The sequence below is a fragment of the Oncorhynchus tshawytscha genome, linkage group LG30 (genome assembly GCF_018296145.1).
Source record: "Oncorhynchus tshawytscha isolate Ot180627B linkage group LG30, Otsh_v2.0, whole genome shotgun sequence".
NCBI lineage: Eukaryota > Metazoa > Chordata > Actinopteri > Salmoniformes > Salmonidae > Oncorhynchus > Oncorhynchus tshawytscha.
The window spans coordinates 1,223,990-1,250,884 of record NC_056458.1 but is presented as its reverse complement, the minus strand read 5'-3'; the positions used below and the strand labels follow the sequence as shown (position 1 = coordinate 1,250,884).

General features: G+C 40.7%; 1 protein-coding gene across 3 annotated transcripts; it reads right to left on the bottom strand.

Moving 5' to 3' along the window:
- Window positions 1–13,546: 13,546 nt before the first annotated feature.
- cnot6a (CCR4-NOT transcription complex, subunit 6a) lies at window positions 13,547–26,743 on the bottom strand. 3 transcript variants are annotated; one of them, XM_024394907.2, is made up of 13 exons: window positions 26,636–26,743; window positions 26,204–26,307; window positions 22,068–22,189; window positions 21,739–21,925; window positions 20,436–20,521; window positions 20,061–20,162; window positions 19,760–19,828; window positions 19,445–19,602; window positions 19,081–19,235; window positions 18,732–18,886; window positions 18,392–18,625; window positions 18,107–18,309; window positions 13,547–17,908 (listed from the first exon to the last, which is right to left on the bottom strand). In XM_024394907.2, the coding sequence occupies exons 3-13, from the start codon at window positions 22,177–22,179 to the stop codon at window positions 17,696–17,698; spliced, it is 1,674 nt and encodes a 557-aa protein (XP_024250675.1). In that variant the 5' UTR covers window positions 22,180–22,189; window positions 26,204–26,307; window positions 26,636–26,743; the 3' UTR covers window positions 13,547–17,695. The 3 variants fall into 3 exon arrangements, with proteins under 3 accessions (XP_024250675.1, XP_024250674.1, XP_042165151.1); XM_024394906.2 differs by having other exon boundaries at window positions 26,230–26,307; XM_042309217.1 differs by lacking the exon at window positions 26,636–26,743 and having other exon boundaries at window positions 26,230–26,592.
- Window positions 26,744–26,895: the final 152 nt, after the last annotated feature.

The following is a 26,895-nucleotide window of genomic DNA, read 5'->3' as shown; positions in this document are numbered from 1 at the left end:
CACACATCAAAATCCACAAATATATGGTTAATTGGTCACAAAATCAACATTTTGCAATGGCCATCTCCTTCTCCGGATTTCAAACCCATTGAAAACCTGTGGTTTGAATTGATAGTGGCAGTCCATAAATGCAGATGAGGGATATCAAGGATCTACAAGGATTATGTATGGAGGAATGGTCTAAGATCCCTCTCAATGTGTTCTCTAACTCAGAAACATTTTAGAAAATGTCTCAGTGCCATTATCCTTGCAAGGTGGGGTATTGAAAACAGGGGTGTCAATCATTTTGCCCACTACCTTTTTGAGATGTTTCTTTTTTTTAAACAAAATGTCTTTCTCTGAGCAATTGTATTAGTATAAAATAATATAATTTCAACAAAAAAATTAAGCATAAAATGTAGCTCAGAATGAATATTTTTGTATAGTCATTTTTGCTCATCTTTATCAAGGGTGTCAATAATTTCGACACCACTGTACATAGCTCCTGCACAAGACAAGTAATGGGCATCATCTTACCTCTACCTCTGTTACCAGATGGTCAACAATTTGACCCATGCATCTGAATAATTTGAGATGTATAGACAATCTAACAATTTAAGACCGTTTTATTAAAGCATTAGAGTTTAGACTTTTTTCATCCATATTGCATGCTGCAGCTCCACATGCTTCCCATTAAGGTCAACTTGCATGGTGAGGAGCTTGCAGCTTTTAGCTAACTGATGTTTGGTTCTTGCGCACAAAAGACAGACCAGATGGTCCAATTTCCAGTCCAGTGGTTAGTTCTCTGCAAGCGCTCTCCTTGGCTAATCTAGTGCAGGGCAACAGAGATGAGGCTGTATTGATCACAGATGATATCCCATCAAATTCCCCTGGCTACTCCATGAAATGGATCTAGCAATCCTATAGCTATTCCTAGGTTTTCCAGAAATCTAGGTTGGAAGATTCCCGGAATCAGGAGGGAATAAATAGAAAATCCGGAATCCTCCAACCAGGATTTCTGGAAAACCTGGGCATTTTGAGAGTTACCAAAATTCAGCAACTCCAGTTGGTATGAAGATGGTGAATTCTTGTTATTGGCTCTTGTTTTCAGCTGGAGGCAGGATAGAGGAAGGACAGAGAGAAATGGGTTGAGGTTTTCCATACAGTTCACTAATTTCAAAGAACACATCTGCTACTGCTGGTGGGTTTGATTCGTCAGGGGTTTACTTTAAATAAGTCAGATGCCCCCGTTTTCCCTACTTTTAGAGACAACAACAACAACAGACAACCATGAGGCATAAGACTAGACGACAGAGTCAAGTGTGGTCAAACAAACATCCTTTAGTGGGGTGCAGGGGTGAAAAAAGTAAATATAAAGAAATAGAGCCCACTCACTCACAAGCTCCACCACGTACCTTTATTCACAAACATACAACATTTCGATCCTGTATGATCTTCAACAGGTTATTCAAATCGGAAGTGTACTACACACGCATATTTATAGACATAGGACAAGCGCAAATTAGAGCGCTCTATTCATCTTTAAGTAGAAAAGGTCAACACACAATATATACAGTACCAGTCAAAAGTTTGGACACATCTACTCATTCAAGGGTTTTTCCTTATTTTTCCTATTTCCTACATTGTAGAATAATAGTGAAGACATCACAACTATGAAATAACACATGGAATCATGTAGTAACGAAAAGTGTTAAACAAACCAAAATATATTTAAGATTTTTCAAAGTAGCCACCCTTTGCCTTGATGACAGCTTTGTACACTCTTGACATTCTCTCAACCAGCTTCACCTGGAATGCTTATCCAACAGTCTTGAAGGAGTTCCCACATATGCTGAGCATTTGTTGGCTGCTTTTTCTTCACCCTGCGGTCCAACTCATCCCAAACCATCTCAATTGGGTTGATTGTGGAGGCCAAGTCTTCTGATGCAGCACTCCATAACTCTCCTTCTTTGTCACAGCCTGGAGATGTGTTGGGTCATAGTCCTGTTGAAAAACAAATGATAGTCCCACTAAGTGCAAACCAGATGGGATGGTGCATCGCTGCAGAATATTGGGGTAGCCATGCTGGTTAGGTGTGCTTTGAATCCTAAATAAATCACCAACAGTGTCACCAGCAAAGCACCCGCACACCATCACACCTCCTCCTCCATGCTTCATGGTAGGAACCACACATGCTGAGATCATCCGTTCACCCACTCTGCGTCTCACAAAGACACGGTGGTTGGAACTAAAAATCTCAAATTTGGACTCATCAGACCAAAGGACACATTTCCACTGATCTAATATCCATTGGTTGTGTTTCTTGGCCCAAGCAAGTCTCATCTTGTTGGTATCCTTTAGTAGTGGTTTCTTTGCAACAATTTGACCATTAAGGCCTGATCCACACAGTCTCCTCTGAACAGTTTATGTGGAGATGTGTCTGTTACTTTAACTTTGTGAAGCATTTATTTGGGCTGCAATTTTTGAGGCTGGTAATTCTAATGAACTTATCCTATGCAGCAGAGGGAACTCTTCTTTTCCTGTGGCGGTCCTCATGAGAGCCAGTTTCATCATAGCGCTTGATGGTTTTGTGACTGCACTTGAAGAAACTTTCAACGTTCTTGAAATCTTCCTCTTTGACTGACCTTCATGTCTTAAAGTAGTGATGGACTGTAATTTCTCTTTAATTATTTGCGCTGTTCTTGCCATAATATGGACTTGGTCTTTTACCAAATAGGGCTATCTTATGTATACCACCCCTACCCTGTCACAACACAACTGATTGGCTCAAATGCATTAAGAAGGAAAGGAATTCCACAAATGAACTTTTAAGAAGGCACACCTGTTAATTGAAATTTATTCCAGGTGACTACCTCATGAAGCTGGTTGAGTGAAGGCCAAGAGTGTGCAAAGCTGTCATCAACCAAAAGGTGGCCACTTTGAAGAATCGCATATATAAAATATATTTTGATTTGTTTAACGCTTTTTGGTTACAACATGATTCCATATGTATTATTTCATAGTTTTGATGTCTTAACTATTATTCAATAATGTAGAAAATAGTAAAAATATAGAAAAACCCTGGAATGAGTGGGTGTGTCCTAACTTTTGACTGGTACTGTATATATATATATATATATATATATATATATATACACTACCAGTCAAAAGTTTGGGGTCACTTAGAAATTTCCTTAGAAAAAAACAAAAAAAACATTTGTTGCCCATTTAAATAACATAAAATTGATCAGAAGCACAGTGAGACATTGTTAATGTTGTAAATGACTATTGTAGCTGGAAACGGCTGATGTTTTGTGGAATATCTACATAGGCGTACAGAGGCCCATTATCAGCAACCATCACTCCTGTGTTCGAATGGCACGTTGTATTAGCTAATCCAAGATTATCATTTTTAAAAGGCTAATTGATCATTAGAAAACCTTTTTGCAATTATGTTAGCACAGCTGAGAATTGTTGTGCTGTTTAAAGAAGCAATAAAACTGTCCTTCTTTAGGCTAGTTGAGTATCTGGAGCATCAGCATTTGTGGGTTTGATTAGGCACAAAATGGCCAGAAACAAAGAACTTTCTTCTGAAACTGTCTATTCTTGTTCTGAGAAATGAAGGCTATTCCATGCGAGAATTTGCTAAGAAACTTAAGATCAAATTGTATATTGAAAGAGGAAGCAAAGTACTTTAAGCATATGTTTTCATTTCAGTTTCCTCCATCTCCACTAACCGAAGTTAATTAAAACACATTTTTATATTAATGTAAAATTAACAGCTGTACAGAAAGACTCATGTGAGGGCCATGTTACAGAGGAGGAACTTATTGATTCAATTAAAGCCTTTAAGTCTGGGAAAACTCCAGGGCTGGATGGCATAACAGTTGAGGTATATCAAATGTTTTTTGATGTACTCGTTGTACCTTTATTAGCATGTTTTAACCGCTCCTATAAAAAAAGTATATTATCAGATACTCAACAGGGTCTTATTTCACTAGAATTGAAACCCAGGTGGTAAATATGAAGATAAAAAATTGGAGGCCCCTTACACGTCAGTGTTGTGATGCAAGAATTCAAGCAAAATACATTGCGCATAGAATTAAAACGGTATTGTCAGATACTATTCATCGTAATCAGACAGGTTTTTTACATGGATGAGGCATTGGAGATAATATAAGACAAGTACTGGAAACAATAGAACACTGAAAAATTTGGGAAACCAGGCCTGGTATTCACAGCTGACTTTGAAAAGGTTTTTGATAAAGCACGACTGGAATTATATATGCCTGGATTATTTCAATGTTGGAGAATCTCTTGGGTTAAAGTTATGTATAGTAACCCTAGGTGTAAAATAGAAAATAATGTCAACTTATCAGAAAGTATTAAACTATCAAGAGGAGTAAAACAAGGTTGTCCACTATCGGCATATCTATTTCTTACGGCCATCGAAATTTTAGCTATTAAAATCAGACCCAACAATAACACCAAAGGGCTAGAAATCCAGGTCTTAAAAACAGAAGTGTCATTGTATGCTGATGATTTATGTTTTCTTTTAAATCCACAATTTGCATCCCTCCATAGCCTCATAGAGGATCTGGGACATGTTTCAAACATTTATGTGTACTGTATTATGTATTGAATCTTAAAAATACAACTTTTACATTTAAATCCCAAAATAAATAAATTCTCACAATACATTTTTATAGAAAGTTATCAAAAATAGATTAGATCTTGCTACCATGGAAAGGAAAATACCTGTCTATTTGTTGAAAAATCACCCTGATTAACTCTTTAGTCATATCCCAATTTACCTATTTGCTTATGGCCCTGCCTACACCTGACAACTTTTCTCTTTAAATTATATCAGCAAAAAAATATTACATTTTATTTGGATTGGTGAATGGCATGCCAGACAAAATAAATAGTAAAACAAGACATAAATTTGGTTGAGATTTCAGTTTAATCCACCAGAAAAGACAGAACAAATATAACAAACATGGTTAACCACAAAGATACTAATTTATATATATATATTTTAAATGGTATAATCTTTGTGAATGATACCATAAATAGGACTGGTGGAGTTGTCACACATACAGCTAACAACAATATGGACATGTTTTGCGCAAAAATGGAAGAGGCAAATGGAAGGGGGAGAAGATAAGGAATTTGTCTGTCGGCCCTGCATTAAAGACCATAATTGGTTAAAGAAAATTGAATATCAGTTTCATATAAGGACCAAAAAAATAGACAGGTGGGCCATACAGATTTCAAAATAGTTGAGAAGAGATTTGCGATGTACCGATTCCATGGCACACGGTTTATGAATTGATACAAAAAATGACACAGGATTCAAAACAAGTTTTTCAATCTATATCATTAAGCAAAACTAATGCAACCAATAGAATGATATATATATATATATATATATATATATGAAGGATACAACCATCCCAGCTCTTAAGATTTTGCTGCAAAGAGACAGAATCATTAGATCATTTAGTTTTGGTACTGTCTATATGTAGCTTGTTTTTGGTCACAGGTTCAGGAATGGCTGAATAATTGCAACATTTACCTGGAGTTCACTCTGCAAATAGCACTGCTGGGTGATCTGAAAAGTCATAGTCTTAGCAAAAATATGTATCTTTAATTTACAATCTGTAGAAACTATGAGAATAGAAAGGTTCAGAACTTTTGTGAAAAATCACAGCACAGTTGAAAAATATATGGCAAATAGAAATCAAAACTGGATGGTGTTGAGAGATAGATGGGAGGGGTTGAGAGTAGCTGAAGGATGAGACTAAAAACAATAAAAGATAACGAATGTAAAATATACTGTGTTCATAAAATGTGTATACTATGTAAACTCAGCAAAAAAAGAAACGTCCCTTTTTCAGGACCCGGTCTTCACTGATCTTCATTGTAAAGGGTTTAAACACTGTTTCCCATGCATGTTCAATGAACCATAAACAATTAATGAACATGCACCTGTGGAACGGTCGTTAAGACACTAACAGGTTACAGACGGTAGGCAATTAAGGTCACAGTTGTGAAAATTTAGGACACTAAAGAGGCCTTTCTACCGACTCTGAAAAACACCAAAAGACAGATGCCCAGGGTCCCTGCTCATCTGCGTGAACATGCCTCAGGCATGCTGCAAGGAGGCATGAGGACTGCAGATGTGGCCAGGGCAATAAATTGCAATGTCTGTACTGTGAGACGCCTAAGACAGTGCTACAGGGAGACAGGAAGGACAACTGATCATCCTCGCAGTGACAGACCACGTGTAACAACACCTCTACAGGATCGGTACATCCGAACATCACACCTGCGGAACAGGTACAGGATGGCAACAACTGCCAGAATTACAACAGGAACACACAATCCCTCCATCAGCGCTCAGACTGTCCGCAATAGGCTGAGAGAGGCTGGACTGAGGGCTTGTAGGACTGTTGTAAGGCAGGTCCTCACCAGACATGACCGGTAACAAAGTCACCTATGGGCTCAAACCCACCGTCGCTGGACCAGACAGGACTGGCAAAAAGTGCTCTACACTGACGAGTCACGGTTTTGTCTCACCAGGGGTTGTTGGTCGGATTTGCGTTTATCATCGAAGGAATGAGCGTTACACTGAGGCCTGTACTCTGGAGAGGGATCCATTTGCAGGTGGAGGGTTCTTCATGGGGTGGTGTGTCACAGCATCATCGGACTGAGCTTGTTGTTATTGCAGGCAATCTCAACTCTGTGCGATACAGGGAAGACATCCTCCTCCCTCATGTGGTACCCTTCCTGCAGGCTCATCCTGACATGACCCTCCAGCATGACAATGCCACCAGCCATACTGTTCGTTCTGTGCGCAGGTGCCTTAGTGGAAGAATGTGGTAACATCTCATAGCAAGAACTGGCAAATCTGGTGCAGTCCATGAGGAGATGCACTGCAGTACTTAATGCAGCTGGTGGCCACACCAGATACTGACTGTTACTTTGGATTCCCCCCCTCCCTTTGATCAGGGACACATTATTCCATTTCTGTTAGTCACATTTCTGTAGAACTTGTTCAGTTTATGTCTCAGTTGTTGAATCTTGTTATGTTCATACAAATATTTACACGTTAAGTTTGCTGAAAAGAAACACAGTTGACAGTGAGAGAACTTTTCTTTTGCTGAGTTTATATATTTAAAATAATATATTAATAAAAAATATATATAAGGGGGACTGGAAATTATGCAGACAATTACATTGATAGAAGCCATAATCTACATGCAATAATAAAGCTGTTCCCCGTGCTCAAGGGGACATCAATAGATTTTTCACAGTCGGCTCAGGGATTTGAATCATTGATATTTTGGTTACTGGCCCAACGCTCTTAACTGCTAGGTTATACCTAACACCTAGGTATACAGATATTTTGTAAACAGGTCACACGCTTTTAAAGAAATTCTGGAAACACTCCTGGACCTAGGAAGGATGACAAACGTGTCCAACTGTAGCAATCTTGTACTTGTTAATATGAAATATATTTTAAAACTAGACTTTCCTTTACACTGACACAACCACTGCGATTGGACAATAGCACTCAAAGGGCTGAGATGCTTTTTTTTGCAGGTTTGCATCATATAGGCCTGTGCAACTGCAAATAAAAAGTAACAGTCTATTTATTTAATCAGTATTGTGTTGTTTGATTAATTTAAGTGAATCATTTTGGATTGAAAAAGGTCAAGGTAGCCTAGCCTAGCCAGCCCATGTTTGAATATAGCTGAAACAAATGTCAAATCACATTCACATTTTCTCCTAAGACAAATAAATGGGCTATAATTACACTTCATAACATTACCACTTCCTTTACCCCGGCCAGAGGGGACAGGGCACATTGGCTATAGCCAGTCCGTTATCACATTTGCTAAAGAAAGGACAGTGGTCCTGTGGGCACTTTGTACTTTGCTAGATGATGTGATTTGTGCCCTGCCTGCGCAACCTGTGATTTCTATGAATCTTATTGGTCAAGACAGAACAGAACGCACAGAAGCTGCAGCACTCCAATATAAAGCACAGATAGCTCAAGCCTAAGTTAAGTCACGAGTCATAGATGCTCATGTAGAAGTGGCAAGTGTTTTTTTTTTTTGCCAAGTCAAGTCGGAAAATTTACGAGCCCACATTTCTGCATTATATTAATTTGATACACGATGATACACCGAGGGGTGGCTCATCTAACTTTTTGGCTCTGCTTACCCCACTCTCCCCTATATTTTTTGTGTGTTACCCTTTTCAACTTCAACAGTCCGCCCAAATTGGTGGTTGTCCTATGTCTATAAATATGCGTGTGGTACACTTCCGGTGAAATAACCTGATGAAGATCCTTGCCAATTTGAAACGTTGTTTGTAAATAAAGCTATGTGGTGGAGCTTGTGTGTGCGGGCTCTATTTCTTTTATAAGACGAAACACATATTTAAAGTGCGCACTTGCACTATCAATCGTAGCTACCCAAATATACACAGCAACAAACGTTACCATGGCATTTAAACTAAGCTGCCCTTCTCTGGTATCTATGGTATCTTCCCAGGCAGAGTGAGAGTTATTGGGCCAAACAGAGCAACTGTATCAAGCCTAGACAAGCGAGGACACACCTAATACTGATGGACTAAATGGAAAATAGGACAAATGATTTACTATCAGGGAAGCATCGTGGCAAGAGTTAGCCTTTAACAGAGTAATTTACAGCTCGCACTCATTAGCTCAAAGGAAAACCAACGAGCCGTAGCCATTCATCAGGCTGACATGTCCTCTCCTTAGCGGAAATTTAAAACATCTCAATCCATCCGCCTACGCTGGGGGGGAGAAAGGGGTCTGTCAGTCAGAGTCTGAGATTGCACTGTCCTCAGGCACTAATATCAGACTTGATCGCACCTCCACAAAGCACTCTGAGGTCCTTACTCTTCATCAAGGCTTTGTGCCCTGGCAACGCAGGCCCTGTGTCTCTCCAAGCTACTGTTTGTCCTTGCTTAAGGAGAGTGATACATGGCAAACAGAGGGGGGGAGGGGGTGATACCTGCCAATTGGCAGGTAGTTCTAACCAAATACCAAACATGATCTATGGCAAAATATGTATAGGTTCAGAGATAGCTTGCTGACAGGGCTAGTGCAAGTTCAAATCCCAAGTGCAAAGCTTCTGTGCACTGATGGAATAAGAGAGATAAGGAGTCTGAAGTCCTTTATAAATATAAGAGGTCTCAAATGTTTGCAGTTTGTGTTGGCCTCTAAGCCAAACTAACTGAACCATAATCTCCCAATATAATAAATGAAGCCATGTAATTTGAAGGGAAGCTGAACAACTGTGGCATTACTGCTGTAGGGAGAGTGCTTTATTTTTTCACACCCTTTTTCTCTCCAATTTCATGATTATGATCTTGCCTCATCGCTGCAACTCCCCCAACGGGCTTGGGAGAGGCGAAGATTGAGTCATGCATCCTCCTAAACATGACCCGCCAAGCCACGCTACCTAACACCCCCTGGCTTAACCCGGAAGCCAGCTGCACAAACGTGTCGGAGGAAACATGGTTCAACTGACGACCATAAGTCAGCCTGCAGGCGCCCGGCCCGCCACAAGGAGTCGCTAGAGTGCAATGAGCCAAGTAAAGCCCCCCCGGCCAAACCCCCCCTTGTGTGCCACCTATGGGACTCCCGGTCACGGCCGGTTGTGACACAGCCTGGGATCGAACCCCAGGCTGTAGTGATGCCGAAACACTGCGATGCAGTGCCTTAGAACGCTGTGCCACTCTGGAGGCCAGGGAGAGTGCTTTCTGGGAAAAATATGAATGTGCAATCCACTGTGTTGCTAACTAATCCTCTTTTAGTCAACCTTCGCTCAAGGTGTTGATGTTTCCAGCTGAATGACTCTGAACCTCCAGTACAGTACAGGCCAGGGAGAAACTAACAGATGGTCTCAGTGCTTCCACTGACAGCTCTCGCAGAGCACTGTGCAACATCAACATTTGTACCAAACCATGTCATGCTACTATTGGCCTTGAAATGCAAACTTTATTTTCTACTTCATAGATTTACAAAGGTCTTCTAATAACACTGTATCTCCTGGGAATGTTAGCAAAAAAAGAAACCTTAGCGAAGTGTTTCTTCACCAGCCATGTACAGCTCAGCCAGAGGCAATCTGTGTTTCTGCGGGCCAATGCCATGCTCCAGTGAGAACCTTCCTGGGTTTTCTGAGCTGTATCTGGCCTTCTCAAGACTAATGGGAGAGTTGATTAACTACACAGAGCTGGAAATCAAACTGTTGCTCTGTACTGAAGTTCTAAACTCTCGGTCTCTCATCGAGCCTCTCCTCATACCAATGTGGCAAGTAGATCAGAGAGTCAGTTTCTTAGCTTGAGTACTGACAACAATACCTGTCCCGGTGACAGTATGACATGCCAGAGAGAAGGAGTGAGAGTGTGGAGAGTGCTTATTGTGAAGACCTGCTAATGGATGAATATCATGATGTTTACAGCAAAGCCATCAGTAACATCTCCTCAGAATGATATGTGAATGTTCCCCACCATACATGAAATAGCTCCCTCTCTTCCTAGCATAGAGAAGGGTCTGGCTCTAGAGCTGATTATTAATGACAGTTATTCTGTAATTACTGTATTCAAAATACCAGTTGACTGCAGTTACTGCAGTTTCAAAACTACAATATTTTTTTTTGTAAGGGAACCTCAAATTAATTGTAGATGTTTAACTAATTGCAAATGGACACCAACTGCTGGCTGCCCGTCAGTTAGTTAGACTTTCTGATAGAAGAAATGCTGCATATTTATCCAACCTATTGTACTGTATGTTCCAAAAGGTAATTTTGTAAAACCAGGAATAAACTAAATTGAGATTTACCTCGAAATGGAATCTGTCTCCCAATGTCACTCCTGTCCGCATAGGCGTCTGCAACTAGAACAAGACAAATCCCTGTTACCGCAGAGATAATCTCAGTTACCCAGAAGTAAAATTATATTGCGAAGGTTTGTCATTTTCTGTTTTCCTTCTGGGAATAGAGTACAGTACGAGTCATAATACCCATAAAACCTAGAGGTCAAAAAAGGAAATGGTTCCAATAATTTTTCCACCATTAATTTTCCCCAAAGGATTTTTTTTAAACACTTAAAATAAGAGCTGTGTTCTGTGTAGGCTTACTCTGGCGTGATGTTTTGATAACTGTGTTAATCTCTCTAGGACAAGGTGACATTTAACAATATATTACCCTGTATTTACCCCAAAAAATGAAATTATAATTAGCTGCTAAAATGTCTATCATAAATAACTACAAATGCCATGAACTGGACGAGATTGACAAAATCGAGGCAGAAGTAAGAATCTCTGGATTAACTATCCAATGTTAGCTAATTGTAGTGATGAATTCATGGGCTACAGGTCTTTAAATGGACCATTCTGTGAACTGTCTTCTGAAAGTTTTAAATTGACCTTGTTAGCAAAGTTGTCAGCTAGAAATTACATGCAGGAGCTTTCAGGGATTTCTAGTCTTGCATGATGTCTACTTTGATACTATTTAGCATGTTCTAATCTGAGAGTAAATAGAGCCGAGTATATTGTCCTTGTCCGAGAGAGATTTACACGGTTATCAAAACATCACGCCAGGGGAAGCCTTCATGAAAGACAGACCGTATTTCTAAAATCCTCTAAAATGGAATGGTGGAAAAACTATTTGAATCATTTCCGATTAACCACTAGGTTTTATGGGTTTTATGACACCTCCACTGTGGGTGCTCTATGCCGATAACAAATGTGATTACCGTTGTACGAAGGAAGGAAGCAAAGTCTAATCCTACGCAAACAGAATATCTTGGCAAAACTCCCTTCCGCTAATTTCACCCATGTTTATCATTGCTGAAAGATTAGTGGAATCTGTGTGGGTAGCTGGACAGGTAGGATGACTGACAGTGAAGGTGAACAGGTGGTCACGTGTCAGGTGACAGAGGAATGGATGAGACCGAAGCAGAAATTCCTTTAACCATAAAGTGGTATATTTACAGAGTAGTCTGTGCTGCATCACAAAGGAAACAAATAACATGTATCCAATCAAATTCATAATCAAAGATCAAATCAGATCATTCATTATTAACATAAATTAGGGAGTTCAACAGTTCAGTTCATTAAGAAGTCAATAGTAATCATCCGCGAGTCATTTAAGGCTCGTAACTATTTATCATAAATCATGAAAGAATACAAACAGTGAATGGTTATACAATCTATAATCCCCATTATCAAAGTCAATCAGTTAGCAAACAATGACGTTTCTAATTCCACTCTTTCAATTGTCTTCATGTGTACATATAATTAATTTCAATGCACATGAACCATATCGACTGCATAATTGGCCTATGAGGATCCGTAGGGCCGTGATCATTGACAATTCACATAACACAATATGTTTGAAGCTGCGCTCCAAGCCGCGCCCCGCGGTAATAACTATTAACAATAACTGATGGCCCATCTCCGGATCGCAACAGATAGTTCAGATGAAAGGTAACAGAGTCGGTGGATTTACGAGGATTCATGGACGCAAATAACTTCTGGATCAGATGGAGTTAAGCAAGAGAAAGCAGCGAGATCAGGCGATGGCAATTTCCTCCTTTTATGGAGTTGAGATCTGTCGGACATTTCCACCTGACCTAATTAAAGCGCCCCTGGCCCAGCTGAGTAAATGGCAATGAATTAAAGGATTATTCCACCAACTCCATGGGCCTTTTCTACAATTGCTATGAAGCAAATGTTTGTTTTCATAAATTTTTATGATAGACAATTCTGACTTTGTGGCTGTGGAATCGAGTGGAAACTGCTTATCATCCGAAAACGTGCTTGAAAATCACCGCACAAGTCTAAGCACCGCCAATGCCCAATCCTGATTCGTCCAAATAATCAACGAATACCCAAAACCAGGAACTACTACTGCTCGTAATCACAAAATTCACAAAAGTAAACCTTGACAGATTCGCCATGTCATCTGGTTGTCACTAGTTACAACAGCCAAACTCAAAAATGGCTAGATTTTTAAAATTAATTAAAACAAAAATGTGCTTTTTGTTCTTGATTTAAGGTTAGGTTTAGGCATAAGGTTAGCAGTGTGGCGTGGTTAAGGTTAGGTTTAAAATCACATTTTAAGAAGACAAATTGTAGAAAAGGGGTTGGGTTTATGACTTTGTGGCAACTAGTGACGACCGTTTCATCTGCCCATGAGAGCCATTTCACATCCGTTACACTCACCCCACTTTTCCGCAGCAACCAGTGATCCGGGTCAACAGCATCAATGTAACAGTATAACTTTAGATCGTCCCCTCGCCCATGCCCGGGCGCGAACCCTTTGCACACATCAACAACTGACACCCACGAAGCATCTTTATACCCATCGCTCCACAAAAGCCGCGGCCCTTGCAGAGAACTACTACTTCAAGGTCTCAGAGCAAGTGACGTCACCGATTGAAACGCTGTTTAGCGCGCACCGCTAACTAAGCTAGCCGTTTCACATCCGTTACACACGCACACAATAAACACAGTACAAGGACAAACAGATATAGAATTTTATAGTCAACCAAAAGTAGGAAAAAAAAGGTGTAAAAGAAACAAGTATAAACACGACTACTCAAGAGAACCAAGACTAGAGGATAACAGTGAAATAATGAAGACCATGGTTTACCATTAGGTTGCTGTACATGTCCTAATATTACATTAAAAACAGCTGCCATGTTTTATATATCTATATTTTTTTCCAAATACATAACTCTTTAAAACATTGTGCAAGTGTGTTGCTGGTATTCCATAACTGGTAAACAAGAGTTGGTCCAGTGCATTACATAGTGACACATTACCTCTATACACTTACTTTCAGCTGGCCACAAACCTAACCATTGCATTACTACTTCTACTTAAGAGAGAGAGAACGATAAACAGATTGAGACAGATTCAAAATGGAAAAGACAGGTAATTGTAAATTCTGCCAAAGTCTTACAAAACAAAAAATTCAAAAAAGTAGAATGTTTTAATTATTATTGCCAAGTTTGGGTAAACTATACAAAGACTGAGTGCCAATTATCTGACAGTCACATCAAATTCATATTTTGCCTATGAACTAGGACTGTGGTGGACATAGATGCACCAGTTATCAAACATAAAAGGTGAAGGCAAGATACCTACAGTGCCAGGGATTAGTTAGGCCTAAATTATGTTAATAAACTAGTGACTAGTGCCTGCCAAACATCTCCATTCCCACCCTCTAGTCTAGGGTCTGCCAACAGATCAAACAGCAGGGGAATAATGTCTGGGTCAAATGGTCATAAATGTTGGCTAAATCAGTGGAACCTCAAAATGCTGCACATTTATACAAGCAGTCTTTTACACCAGCCATCTCTTCAACATTGGCTACTACCCGACATCCTCTACCTAACCAGAACCCACAGCCGATAACAATGGTTCTATAAAAGCTAAAAGTTGGAGAATATCATTTGGTGACCATGACAAATCTTTTATCTGTGACTTAGTTCTCTAGGATGTTTGTCAAGTGTTTAAAATACTGTTCAAATCATGTTCTCTTAAATCAAAAGTTAGCAACAATATAAATCTATAATTCAGTGTGCCAACATTATCACAAAAATAAATTTGGTTTGAGAATTACAAAATAAAAACTATGAGCAAAGACAGACAAACCAATCATACATTTGTCATGATACAAACAATTCATGAAAGGAAATGTGATACAATTTATTCACAATTTACAAAAAAATCTCTTTTAGCTACAACACCATCAGCAATCTAATATAATTAACCAGATACATTGATTTTGATGAAAAACAAAAAAGGATGGTGGAAAATTGAAAGGGACAAAAGGACCAAGACGGAACCCTTTCCACCATTTTCTCCTGCTTGGTAAAATGCATAAAAAAATTGCTTTTGCAAAACAGCAAAAGTATCATTTAAAAAATGCCACATGAGTAGCTGCACTAGTGATCTACAATAAATGCTTGTCAATCCATTGAATAAAAAATAAAACAATTCAGGAGAGCACAACAAAACACGCAAATTGGCCTTAAGAGAAAATATCAATAATTTAAAACAGATCATATTTTCTCATGTAGCTGATCTTACAGTGCCACTGTGGTTTGGAAACAAGCTGGGCCACGCCATAGCGTTGGCTCACAACAAGCTCAGAGCAATATTTCTGAATAACATTTTATGCCCCCTTTAGTTTATTTTTTACCTTGATATTTTCCTGTACAGTATATAAGTGGACTTAACAATTGGCCTTGAAGTAGAATGCATCAAATGGCACTAGAGACAATAGAATAGATCACTGTGGTCTAGCAGTAGACATACGAAAACACCTCAAAATGAAACAAAAATTTAAAGAGAATTGCCTGAGTTGGAGTCAGTGGCTCTAGATACAACTATTTTACACTAGACTGAGGAAGAGGGGGAGGCTTCCAAGTATGGACCTCTGCATGATCGGGTTCTTCGAAAAGACAAAACAAAGGACATGATAAAACCGATCTAAAACACGTTAAGAGACAAGCGCGGCTTATAGTTTAAGCTGAAAAAAAAAGCACAGCAAAAACAGCCACTTTACCCGATTACTCTAAAATATCAACTAAGTGAGACAAGGAAATAATATGTTTGATAGCGAATGCAAAAAAATAAACTTCTAAACTGTGTTTTCAATATGAGAAAAATAGGAGGCTGTTCAGGTGTTCACTGATAGCACTGGCAGTGCATTAGAGAACAGAATCAGGGAGGCACGTTTTATGTTTTACTGCAAATTCCAAAGACAGATGTGAGAAAATAGCCAGAAACCTGCCTCTGAAATGCATTCAATTTATAAAAAAATTAAATAAAAAAAAGTGGTTAAATCGGGAAAATGTAACCTGGTCAAGTGCAACGGCGGAAACCTGAAAAAACCTCTATTGTTTCGTTTATACAAGCTGGTCTTTTACATTTTCTTAACTTTAAACAATTAAAATGGATACAAATTTAGCCTTAATTTACAATACAATCATTTTCTCCAAATCTGACCATACTTACAGGTACAAAATAATGCAGTGTATTAGGACTTCTGCAGTTCATATACAATCAATTTTAGCCCAAGTTCCTGTATCAAACAAATAGCTATTAGTAATGGAGAGGAATAACCCTGGATTGAAGAGTGGATGTCTTTGTAATGGAAGGTTTGCTACTGGCCTAAAAGACAGCACCACAGACCTGTCTGTTGGAGCATGTCTTTTTTTTTGGGGGGGGGTCGACCCTGCTTTAAACCATATGTGATTTAAAGCAAGTTGGCCCCTGCTCAATTCCATTTGGCTACACAGCTATGGGGTCAGAGATGGGGTCTCTGGCATAAGACCTGTTTGGAAGCTGCCAAGTCAGACTGACCGTGACCATTTTCCCTTTCTAAATCTCTAAGCCCCATTGCTAAGGATCACTAAAGGTCATTCCCAGTGAATGACTGGTGGTTTTTGTAACATTTTAATATCCGATGCTAGATTCAAAATGGCTCTATGGCACGTGACTACGGTAAAATTGCATTGGAATATTTAAAAGGCAGTCGCTTAATTTTGCGATGATGTTCAGATTTGCGATTAGGCCATAAAAAAACAGAACCAGTCCGAGGTGTTAATGCTATGAGTCTAGATAAGTTACACGTATTATCACCCTAGCATCATACACTGAAATAGACATTTTACAGTAGTCTTTCAAAGAGGAGGTTTGAAAATGCCTTTGTGCTTTAGCTGCACAGAGCGATTGCACCACTCAGTATAAAATGGAGCCGCTGAGCTAGAGGACAGGCTTTTAGCACCCGTAGAGGTGGTCTCAGAACCAGCGAGTGCAAAAGTACAACGTTTGGCCTGCTCTCTCCAGCACCTCCAAACCTACTACACTCTTTATGGCAAGATACGGCAATGCGAGGGAATGGATTTGGAGCGGCTGAGACTGACTCTGGTTAAAGCTGGTATATCGGCCTTGTGGGTTTATCTTGTCGATTGGTGGCGTCTTGAGATTTTGCCGCTCGCTCTGACTGGACTGTGGTGACATGAACAATCCCTGTAGGATATAAAGAGAGCCACACATACGTGTGTGTGTGTACACACACACACCAAGTAATTTATTGAGTAAACTACCAACATTTCGGCACTGTGGTACTAACACCGAAACGTTGGTTTTTACACAATCAATTACCCTTAATATAGTGTGCAACTATTTTTATAGCCTACAGTTTACTCGCCGTTAGTCAGCAGCTCTAACTTTGTGTGTACACAAGCTCATGCTTTTGACATGAAGAATCCCCCCTCAACAAGATCTCTCACTGGTGATAAGAGGTGGGAAAAAAATACTCTACAGATGCATGCACTCCCTGTGGGCCTCATGGTATTGTCACACAATTCAACAATTTATCTGCAGGTTACGTAAAAACGAAACACCCTAAAGGACTGCTACGTGGGATACGGTGTGAAAAAAATATACAACATTAAATTGTGCCCAGAAAATGTGATAAAGACGTATTGTTGAGATCGTCATGAACTTTTGCTTCAGTTAAAATCCATGGGGGTAAAATGCTGGCCATATCCCACTCCTATTATTGTATTTTGATTGATACAGAATGAGTTTGTCAACTTTGCAGGAAAAATAGAACGAGGTTGGAGCAACAGCTCCCTCTTGTGGCTCGGAGAACTACCTGCGCCCTGGCAGGTGGATTCCATTGACTGATGACGGGTAGGAGAGGAGCAGCTCCAGTTGTGCAAACAGGGAGAAGTGATCGGAGGGGATGTGGGGGTGGGGACAGCCACTGATATTGTTCTCATGGAGCCAGTGAGGATCCAGAGGACCCAGAACTCCCAACACATTGAGCGTAGGCTGAGAGTAGAAGATGTAGTCAATGATGCCCTGCACAGAGAGGAAAGGCACATTAGATGGCGATACATTCACATCCCCGGCTTGGAGAAAATTATTCACAGGTGTGACCCAAGCTTTCATAATAACCCAGTCTTTTAGAACAGCTAACAAACACTGGAGCACAAATTTTACACCGATGCAAAAAGAGCGATATACAGAAGCGGGAAGACATGAATGTGACAGTCTCACCTTGAAGTCGAAGGTGTAGTTGGTGTAAGGCATCAGGCCGTTTTCGTAGGCACTCTTCAGCTTGAAGCTGTGGGTGATCCTGCCGTTGGATGTGCCATTCTTGCCGTTGCAGTTGAAGTTGGTCAGGCTGTCGATGTAGCGAAGCTCCTTGAAGTCCTTGTGGGTGCTGTCCACTCCGCCCGAGCTCAGGTACTCCACCACACCTACACACAGATCACCGGGAATTACAGAAAAGGCACTACAGTAGAGTACACACACTCGATTTTCAGCTGACCCAGTACACACCAGAGTCGGGGAGTGAGTTGAGGTCAGCACACAGGACGAGTGGGACGGCATTAGTCTCCCCGGAGACTGAGGAGAGCTTGAGGCTGCGCGTGGCCTTCTCCACTATGTTTTTCACCTCAGACAGGAACATGACGGTCTGGACCACCTTGACATCGGAGTACGCCGGGTCCCAGTGCATGTGGGCATTGGCCACCAGGAGGAGCTGTTTCTCCATGCCGTGCAGAGACTTTCCCACTAGACAAACACACATTGGACAACACCAGGGTTGACATGGAAACATTTAAGCCATATGGAGTTAATACTTTTTTGCTGGCGTATGTGTAGTGTGAGAAAGACTCACCAGACTGCTCCATCATCTCCTTGCGCACCTCTAGAAGAGCGGCCACACCAATGTTGTCCTTGGTCATGACTCTGTTGAGCATGGCCTCTGAGCCCTCAGAGTTTGCCATAGCCAGCTGGTTGAACTCCACCGTGTGTTTCTGCACCAGGCTGAACCTAGACAGCAGAGAGGAGAGGCAGAACAGACAGGTGAGTGCACTGTGCTGCCTCTGGGACAGCTTAAGGCTTTCTGCAATGGCTGAATTTAGAATCATTACACCTCTGAAACACTATATACAGGGCAAATGTCAAATATACTTGAACTCATGATCTAATCAAGACTGACAAGAGGCAGTGTGGCGTGAACTCACTTTTCGGTTCTGTAAAATATGGCGCAGCCGTCCACATGCTTGCGGTCACACTCAGACATGGTCCTGGCGCGGGACTTGGGGCTGAAAAAGCCCTCATAACCCTGGTCCTTCAGCTCCGGTAGGAAGTAGTTGTAGTACTGCTCTGTTTCCACTTCCTGTTCAGCAAAAACCAGGACAATTCAGGTTAATCTTAATCTTGAAGGTGCATTATTCAAAGTATATGATCTGTAAATTATGGAGGTGACATCGCAACCGCAACGCACAAGACGTAAGACAACGCCTTAAATGCTAGACTGAGTGTACCACGCATGTGTCCTATAATTCATTGTAACTTTCAGTATCAAATCAGCATCTGTCTGCTCACCTGTAGGCTAATGATGTCAGCGTTGCAATTCATGATCTCCTGCATGATGGACTTCTTCCTGTACTCCCAGTTAAGGGCCCAGGAGGGGCAGTAGCCGTAGAGCTGGCGCGTGGCATACTTATCACACAACACGTTGTAGCACATCACAGAAAACAAGGCTAGAACAGGACAGAGGGACGCAGACATGAGATTATGCTACAGTCTCTCATTAGGGCTCTGAATATGATCAATAACACACACAATGTTCTTTGTGTTGATGTGTGTGACTTTGAATAGGTGTTGCAAGTGATTTATACCGGTGGATGAGTTAGTTACCTGCTGTTCGTGCCCGGTCAGGCTCGGCCATGACAATCCATGATCTGGGTGGGGGTTGCTCGGAGTTGACTGCGACAGAGGGGGAAAATGAGTAATCCTTACACTGCTCCCCAAAATACCATTATGAGTGATTCAAAGGAGAGTAAATACAACTTCATAGTCACCACTGTTCCCCAATATGATCATCAAGATCAACTGACAGACCCAAGTCATTCCATTCACCAAATTTCAAAGAAAATAATAACTTATCTACCTCACTCAATTGAAAACAAGAATATGCTTTTCCTGCATTTGAACTTACCTCGTTTGGTCCCTGCCAGATTGTCCAGAAGGTAGTTGAGCAGTTTCCTCGTGCCATCATGCTCCTGATAGAGGTTCAATATTTCTTGTGCAAGTGGGTTTCCTGCAGGAGGAGGATACAGTGGAAAGAAATGAGATTACACAGGTTCAATGATACAGAATGAAAACAATGACATCATTCTATGACCTCTACTCTAGAAATCACTTGGATGTGCAACCAAATCAGCATAAACAGATTATAAAAACTGAAAACGCAGGGAGTCAATGGATAATCTGCATGCAAGTTTAAGACCCCATGAACAGAAAGACCAGCTTCAAATAATCAACTTCAATGCCACAAACCACCAAAATGTAATAACTATCAGGGAAAGCTTACCTTTTAACCCCAGTGTTTGTAACTGAAACAGTTTTCCAAGCTCAAAAGGTAGAACCCGCAACTGGTTATTGTTTAAAAGAAGTTCCCTGTGGAAGAGGTAAGACATACATGTTTTAGAAGGCTAGAGACAGTAGAGAGCAATAGGTCAAGATTCAGAAGACAACATTCAAGTATTCACACAAGTGACCGGCATTCTCCATTTCACCCACACTGCTGCGCGCATCAACAAGCGTCTGCGTAGCCAGGCGCTAAAATAGAAGTTGGTTTTAGGAACATATACCCACATGGATGATTGAAAGATGAACTGGGGTCCACACCAGTCGGTAGCAGTAACACCTTAAAGTTGGTTGCCAACCGCCATATAAAAGTCCACAGAAGACTGAAGGAGGAGAGATTACTAGAAACTAACTAGGTTCCCCCTTTTATCTGTGGATTAATTGTCAGAGTAGAGAACACAGGATTTTGTGTGACTCAAAATTCTCCAATGATACAGAAGGAAAAAAATGGACCTTGTGCATTTCAGGTAAAATAACAATCCAATGTGGATATCACAAGACAAATTAGTTACCAACAGCAAGCTAGCTAGCTAAATGTCCATGAATGTTTAATGTTTTTCAACCTGTCCCCAAATTAATATAGTTGGTTCAGAGTTCGTATTGATATTTTAACCTGCATGTCCTGATCGCATCTGATGTGGATGGACAAAATCAACATGCGCGCGATGGTGCACGCACCGGTCTAGTCAGCATGTCAATCAATAAGTATCCGTTCAGGCCATTTCCATGTCTACTCAGCCAGTTAATGAGCAATTTGTCTTTGAGTGCAGGAGAGGGCATACACAAGAACGATACAAACAAAAACATACATTTCCTTGAAACAGAGTAACTAGCTATTACCAATTTCAATCACAGTGGGGAACAGAGGTCTAATACCACGCATGGGATGCTGAAAGGTCTCTTCATCCATCTACTTTATAGAATGTGCTCTCAGCCCAAATCCCCTAGGGACGCTGAAATGGCATTGTTGATTAGATGAACAACACACTTAACATTTCCAATTATAGCGTAAATAGCTCAAAACAATAGGGTTCGAAGCATGAACTGTGAAAGGGTTTAAATTAAATAGAAACCTGGTTAAATGACTACGCTATTGAAGAACAGCAAGCTCCTGTCTTTAACAGGACCAATCAGCTTTTAGTGCAAATAATTTCTCTCGTGGAAGACACAGCAATGTCGGTTCTCCAAACTAGCAGAGTAAACATTTAGCCTACAATGGACACAATTCAACTTGCACTATGACTGACCTGAGAGACACCATGTTGCCAAGCTCGGCGGGCAGGCTCCTGATCTTGTTGGATGAGAGGTCCAGGTACACCAGGTTTTGAAGTTTGGCAATATCAGGCGGGATACGAGAGAGGGAGTTATCTCCGATGTGAAGAGCAGTGAGGTGAGTCAACTTCCATAATGAGGTGCTCAGACTCTTCACTTTACCTGCCGAAACAAGTGGGGAAACCAGGGTACAAGAGTGACTCAGTGAAAAAAGGAGTACAGAAATACCCTTACTCAACTTAAATGGAAATAAATACACCTATTTGGCCAACATGTGGAAGCCATCGCCCCCACCAGCACTCACCACTAATTTCGAGCTCAGCCCAGTATGACTTCTTCCCATTGGCTGCCTCCTCAGTGGACATTATTGTGTACATCCGCCTTGGGTCTGGCGGATCATATTTTTCCTTGGGCATCCCTATAATACTGAAAAACACAAAAACAGATTGCATGATCAATTTGAAACAAAATGTTGAACCAGAAACTTTGCATGGTCGATTTGAAACCTTACCCTCTTAGATACATCTTAGAGATTGACTGACAGACAATTAGTCTTACCAAACTGGGGAACGTGAAATGCTGTCGGGGGTACGCCAAATAAAAAGGGGATTCACTTTTTACATATGCATCTTCACATTTTCAAAAACAGCCCATTGAGATTTTCCAACGGGGCTATACATTTGGGTGAGTTCTTTCCCCCCACGCCTGAGTAGCCTCGAACCATCTAGTGTTCAGCGAAATAACAACACAATGTCAAATACAGGTAGCCTAGTCAAATAATTAACATCCAATCACATTCACCGTTACTCTCTCGTGGGACTTCCACTAACGGTCCGTTATGTAGCTACTGCTCATTCCGTTTGCTCGAAAATTGATAAATGCTTTAAAAAAGTAAGGCCCGCATCCATAGAGACACATACCAGCTCTACCGGCAGTACCACTTCTACCAGCAGTACTAAACCTGCACCTGTCGACGCCAAGTTGTTCTGCTTCCACGAGCACATCCAATGCTAGCATCAGTAATTCTACATATGTTGTTAGCCCAGCTAGCATGGATACAGACAGTTGTGAATTTGATGCAGCCGAAGAGCTACTGCCCCTTTGCCCTGGAAAGCACAGGACAACAGAGAGGGACATTGGACCATTGAAGAGAAGCAAATATGATGAGAACTACATTGGTTTAAGGTTCACTTATATTTGGGAGTAGTGCCTTTCCTCAGTACTTTTGCACATAACACACTGTGGCTATCTCACAACTCGATGAAACCCTTCACTCTTGCGCAGACATTTAGAAATAAAACATGCCAACTTCAAAAATAATCCATGGGAGTTTGAGAGAGAATTAAGATGACTTGAGTAGTAAGACATATATAAATGCAACAGATACCATTAATAAGAAGGGGCTTGAAGCGTCTTATATGATGAGCTAGCGAGTGGCTAGGAGGCAAGACCCATACTATTGTGGAGGACTTAATTATTCCTGCTGCTGCAGATATGGCTGGGACAATGCTGGGGGAAAAGGCCAAAAAACTATACAGACAATGTCTTCCTCAAACATCACTAATTCATGACGCATCAGTGAAATGGCAGGAGATGTTTAGAAACAATTACTGCTTTGCATAGAAGCCAGTGAATTATATATGTTACAGCTGGATGAGTCAGACGTGGCGGGCCTGGCACAGCTCCTGGTTTATGTCCCTTATGTTTACGGGGGGTCAATTAAGGAGGACATCCTCTTCTGCAAACCAGGACAAGAGGAGAGGGTATTTGACAGCTGGACAGCTTTGTGACATCAAATGGACTTGTGGTCAAGATGTGTTGGTATGTGTACTGATGGCACAAAAGCCATGACAGGGAGACAGTGGAGTGGTAACGTGCGTGCAAGCAGTTGCTCCCGACACCACTGGGAACACTGCAGCACCCACCGTTAGGCTCTTGCTGCCAAGGAAATGCCTGACAGCTTGAAAGACATTTTGGACACCTACATTGAAAATGGTTAACTTTGTTAAAGCAAGGCCCCTGAACTCTCGTGTATTTTCTGCACTATGCAATGGGGCGGCAGGTGGTTAGAGCGTTGGACAAGTAACCGGAAGGTTGCGAGTTCAAACCCCCGAGCTGACAAGGTACAAATCTGTCGTTCTGCCCCTGAACAGGTAGTTAACCCACTGTTCCTAGGCCGTCATTGAAAATAAGAATTTGTTCTTAACTGACTTGCCTAGTTAAATAAAAGGTAAAATAAATTTAAAAAAAAATATGGGCAGACAAGCTTAAAGTTCTCTTTCCTGACCATCATTTTCACTTGTCTGACTACTTGCATGATGACGAGTTTCTCACACGACTGGCCTACCTGGGTGATGTTATATCTTCCCTGAATGATCTGATTCTAGGATTACAGGGACTCTCCGCAACTATATTCAATGTGCGGGAAAAATTGAGGCTATGATTAAGAAGTTGGAGCTCTTCTCTGTCTGCATTCTGTAAAAATGTAACTTAAATCAGAAGCCACTGCCAGATTTCTAGATAGGGCTGCGCTAGACTATCCTGCCTTGGCAAATCGCGCTGTTATGACATTGATGCCCTTTGCAACCATGTACCTATGTGAGAGTAGATTCTCAGCCCTCACTAGCATAAAAACTAAATACAGGCACAGACCATGTGTGGGAAATAATTTAAAACTGAGACTCTCTCCAATAAAAAAAACATGAGTTATGTGCATCCTTCCAAGCACACCCTTCTCATTAACCTGTGGCGAGTTATTCACAATAAACAAATACGTTTTTTTATGTAAGATGACTAAATAAAGAGCAAAATGATTATTATTTGTGCCCTGGTCATATACAAGAGCTCTTTGTCACTTCCCATGTGCCGGGTTGTGACAAAACACACACATTCTTATGTTTAATAAATGTATAGGTGTGTGTGGCAGGCTTACAATGATGCCAAAAAAACAATTTCAGGGTGCGCTGACCCTGGTGCTAGAGGGGGGTACACAGCTGGAGGTTGAATGTTTGAAGGGGTACAGGACTATAAACATTTTGGGAACCACTGGGCTAACACACATTTCCTAGGACACCAAATATGTACAAACCCAGTAAAAAAAAAATCCATGTTTGGCCTAAAGTTATCACAATTTGCCACTCATTACATGAAGATACCCTTTCACACTATGAGTCTCCAAACATGTAAAGAAGTGGACACCTGGGGTTTCTGGAACTAAATTTAACCTCTAGTAAAACCACTCTGTAGACAGCTGCTCCAAACTGCTATACATTTAGCGCTAAAGATGATTCACAAATTCTCGCCCCCCTAAAACAAGATGTTGAATGAGCATTTAGGAGGCCGTAGAAAAACACTTAGCAATTTTGTCCACAATGTAATTGTTTTGCACATTTGCCACAATCAGATTAACACCTGAACAGATTGACACAGGCAGGGACATGAAGGCTGTACTAACACATCAAGCTCTACATGTGCTAAATTAGGAGCGACCACAAAAGCACAACAAAAGCAGACTTGATAAGTGGCGCTATCGAGTAATGGCAAAAAATAGGATGTTCCTGAAAATCGCTGTACCTTTCTCAAACAACTTGTCCTCCTGTTCAAACATTTGTTTCAATAAATCATTGAAGTCACAAACTAGCTGATCTTGCTAGCTAGCTACAAACAAGCTGTAGCTAGCTAGCATAAATCAATTTTCAGCAGTGGACATTGTTTAACAGTTACCCGATATCTGTAACGTTAGCTAGCTAACTGCACTAACGTTAGTTGGTAGTGGTAAGCTAACTTAGTATGTCCATTGTATACCTAACATTAACCACATACCATCCAAACGAAAATTGTGTGATAACTAAACATTAGCAAATATGATAGCTAACTAGCTCTCTTTGGCTATTCCATTCTACTTGATTTTCATACTGGGTACAGACAGTAACGCTCAAATTAGTCTAATCTCGTGTAATTATCTAACTAACGTCCGGTAACGTTAACTATGCTCCAACGTTAGCTAAATTAGTTTATTTTAAAATATTCGACATTTAACTTACTAAACCACACAGAACACAGGCAGACGATAAATGGATAGCTAGATGACAATGTATCCAGCTAAAGCGTCAATCCCCGTACACATCCTTGTAAGTACAGCGACTTCTAGCTAGCTAGCTAATATTAGTTGAATTCAACGTCTAGTTAGCGCAACACAAATCAATAATTAACGAGGAAACGTGCCCTCATGAATTAGCACGTTTAGCTCATTTGCTTGATAACTAAAACGCTAGTTTTAGATAGCTAGTTTGACAGCTAGCGCGCTAGGTACCCATTGTTAGCTAGCTCGGTTAGCTAGCTAACTCGGTTAATTTAACTGACTGGTGGGGTTGTCTATGCTAGCTAATACATCTCACAAAACACACGACGTTGTTTTCGTACGCTTAAACAAATGTGTACCTTTAAATGAGAAGTTGATGGTTTACCTGTATGAGCATACCAGTCAGCTATGGCGAGTGCGTGTTTCCTTTGTTTCTAATTCACTTCGTGTCAGCTGTTACCCACTGAAAGAAAACAAGAATCATGGCGTCCGTTAGATTTGTGGTCTGTGATAACAGCGCTCGTCGTCGCTTCCGAACAGTTTACGCTGATATACAAAACGGTTGTTGTTCCCATCTAAATGGGTTGTGAACATGGATCAAATGATTTCATTCAACTCGTGGACATCCGATACAGTGTAACAGTTTACAGGTTCTGAGTCTTCAAATTAAGTTTTCAAAAATCGTAAAGCCTAATACATTTCATTTGTACTACGTTTCAATCCCCCTTGCATAAAACTTGCGTCAAAAACCCAAAGTAATGCAAAACAAATGTAGCTAGGCTACTGTATACCATATCAGTGCAATAGCAACTGTGAAGTCCTATTCTCACGACAATTGCAATATTTTCTGGCCCCAGTGGAGAGCAGCAGAGAACCGCAGATGGTAAAACTGACAGCGCTGTGCAATATCCATCAAGCCAAAAACATATGGACACATTTTTATATTCTGCATTTTTAATTGCAACCTGATGACGATAATTATGTTAATTACAAGGTCTGTCAAATCCAAAGCCCATATGCCCATAAGTGACAGGTTAAAGGAAATATTCAT

Coding starts and splice junctions, on each gene's coding strand:
- cnot6a (XM_024394907.2), bottom strand. CDS start 22,179: ATGCCCAAGGAAAAATATGATCCGCCAGACCCAAGGCGGATGTACACA. Junction 20,522..21,738: donor GGCAACATGGTGTCTCTCAG/GTCAGTCATAGT, acceptor CCTCTTCCACAG/GGAACTTCTTTTAAACAATA. Junction 17,909..18,106: donor ACTACACCTTCGACTTCAAG/GTGAGACTGTCA, acceptor CTCTCTGTGCAG/GGCATCATTGACTACATCTT.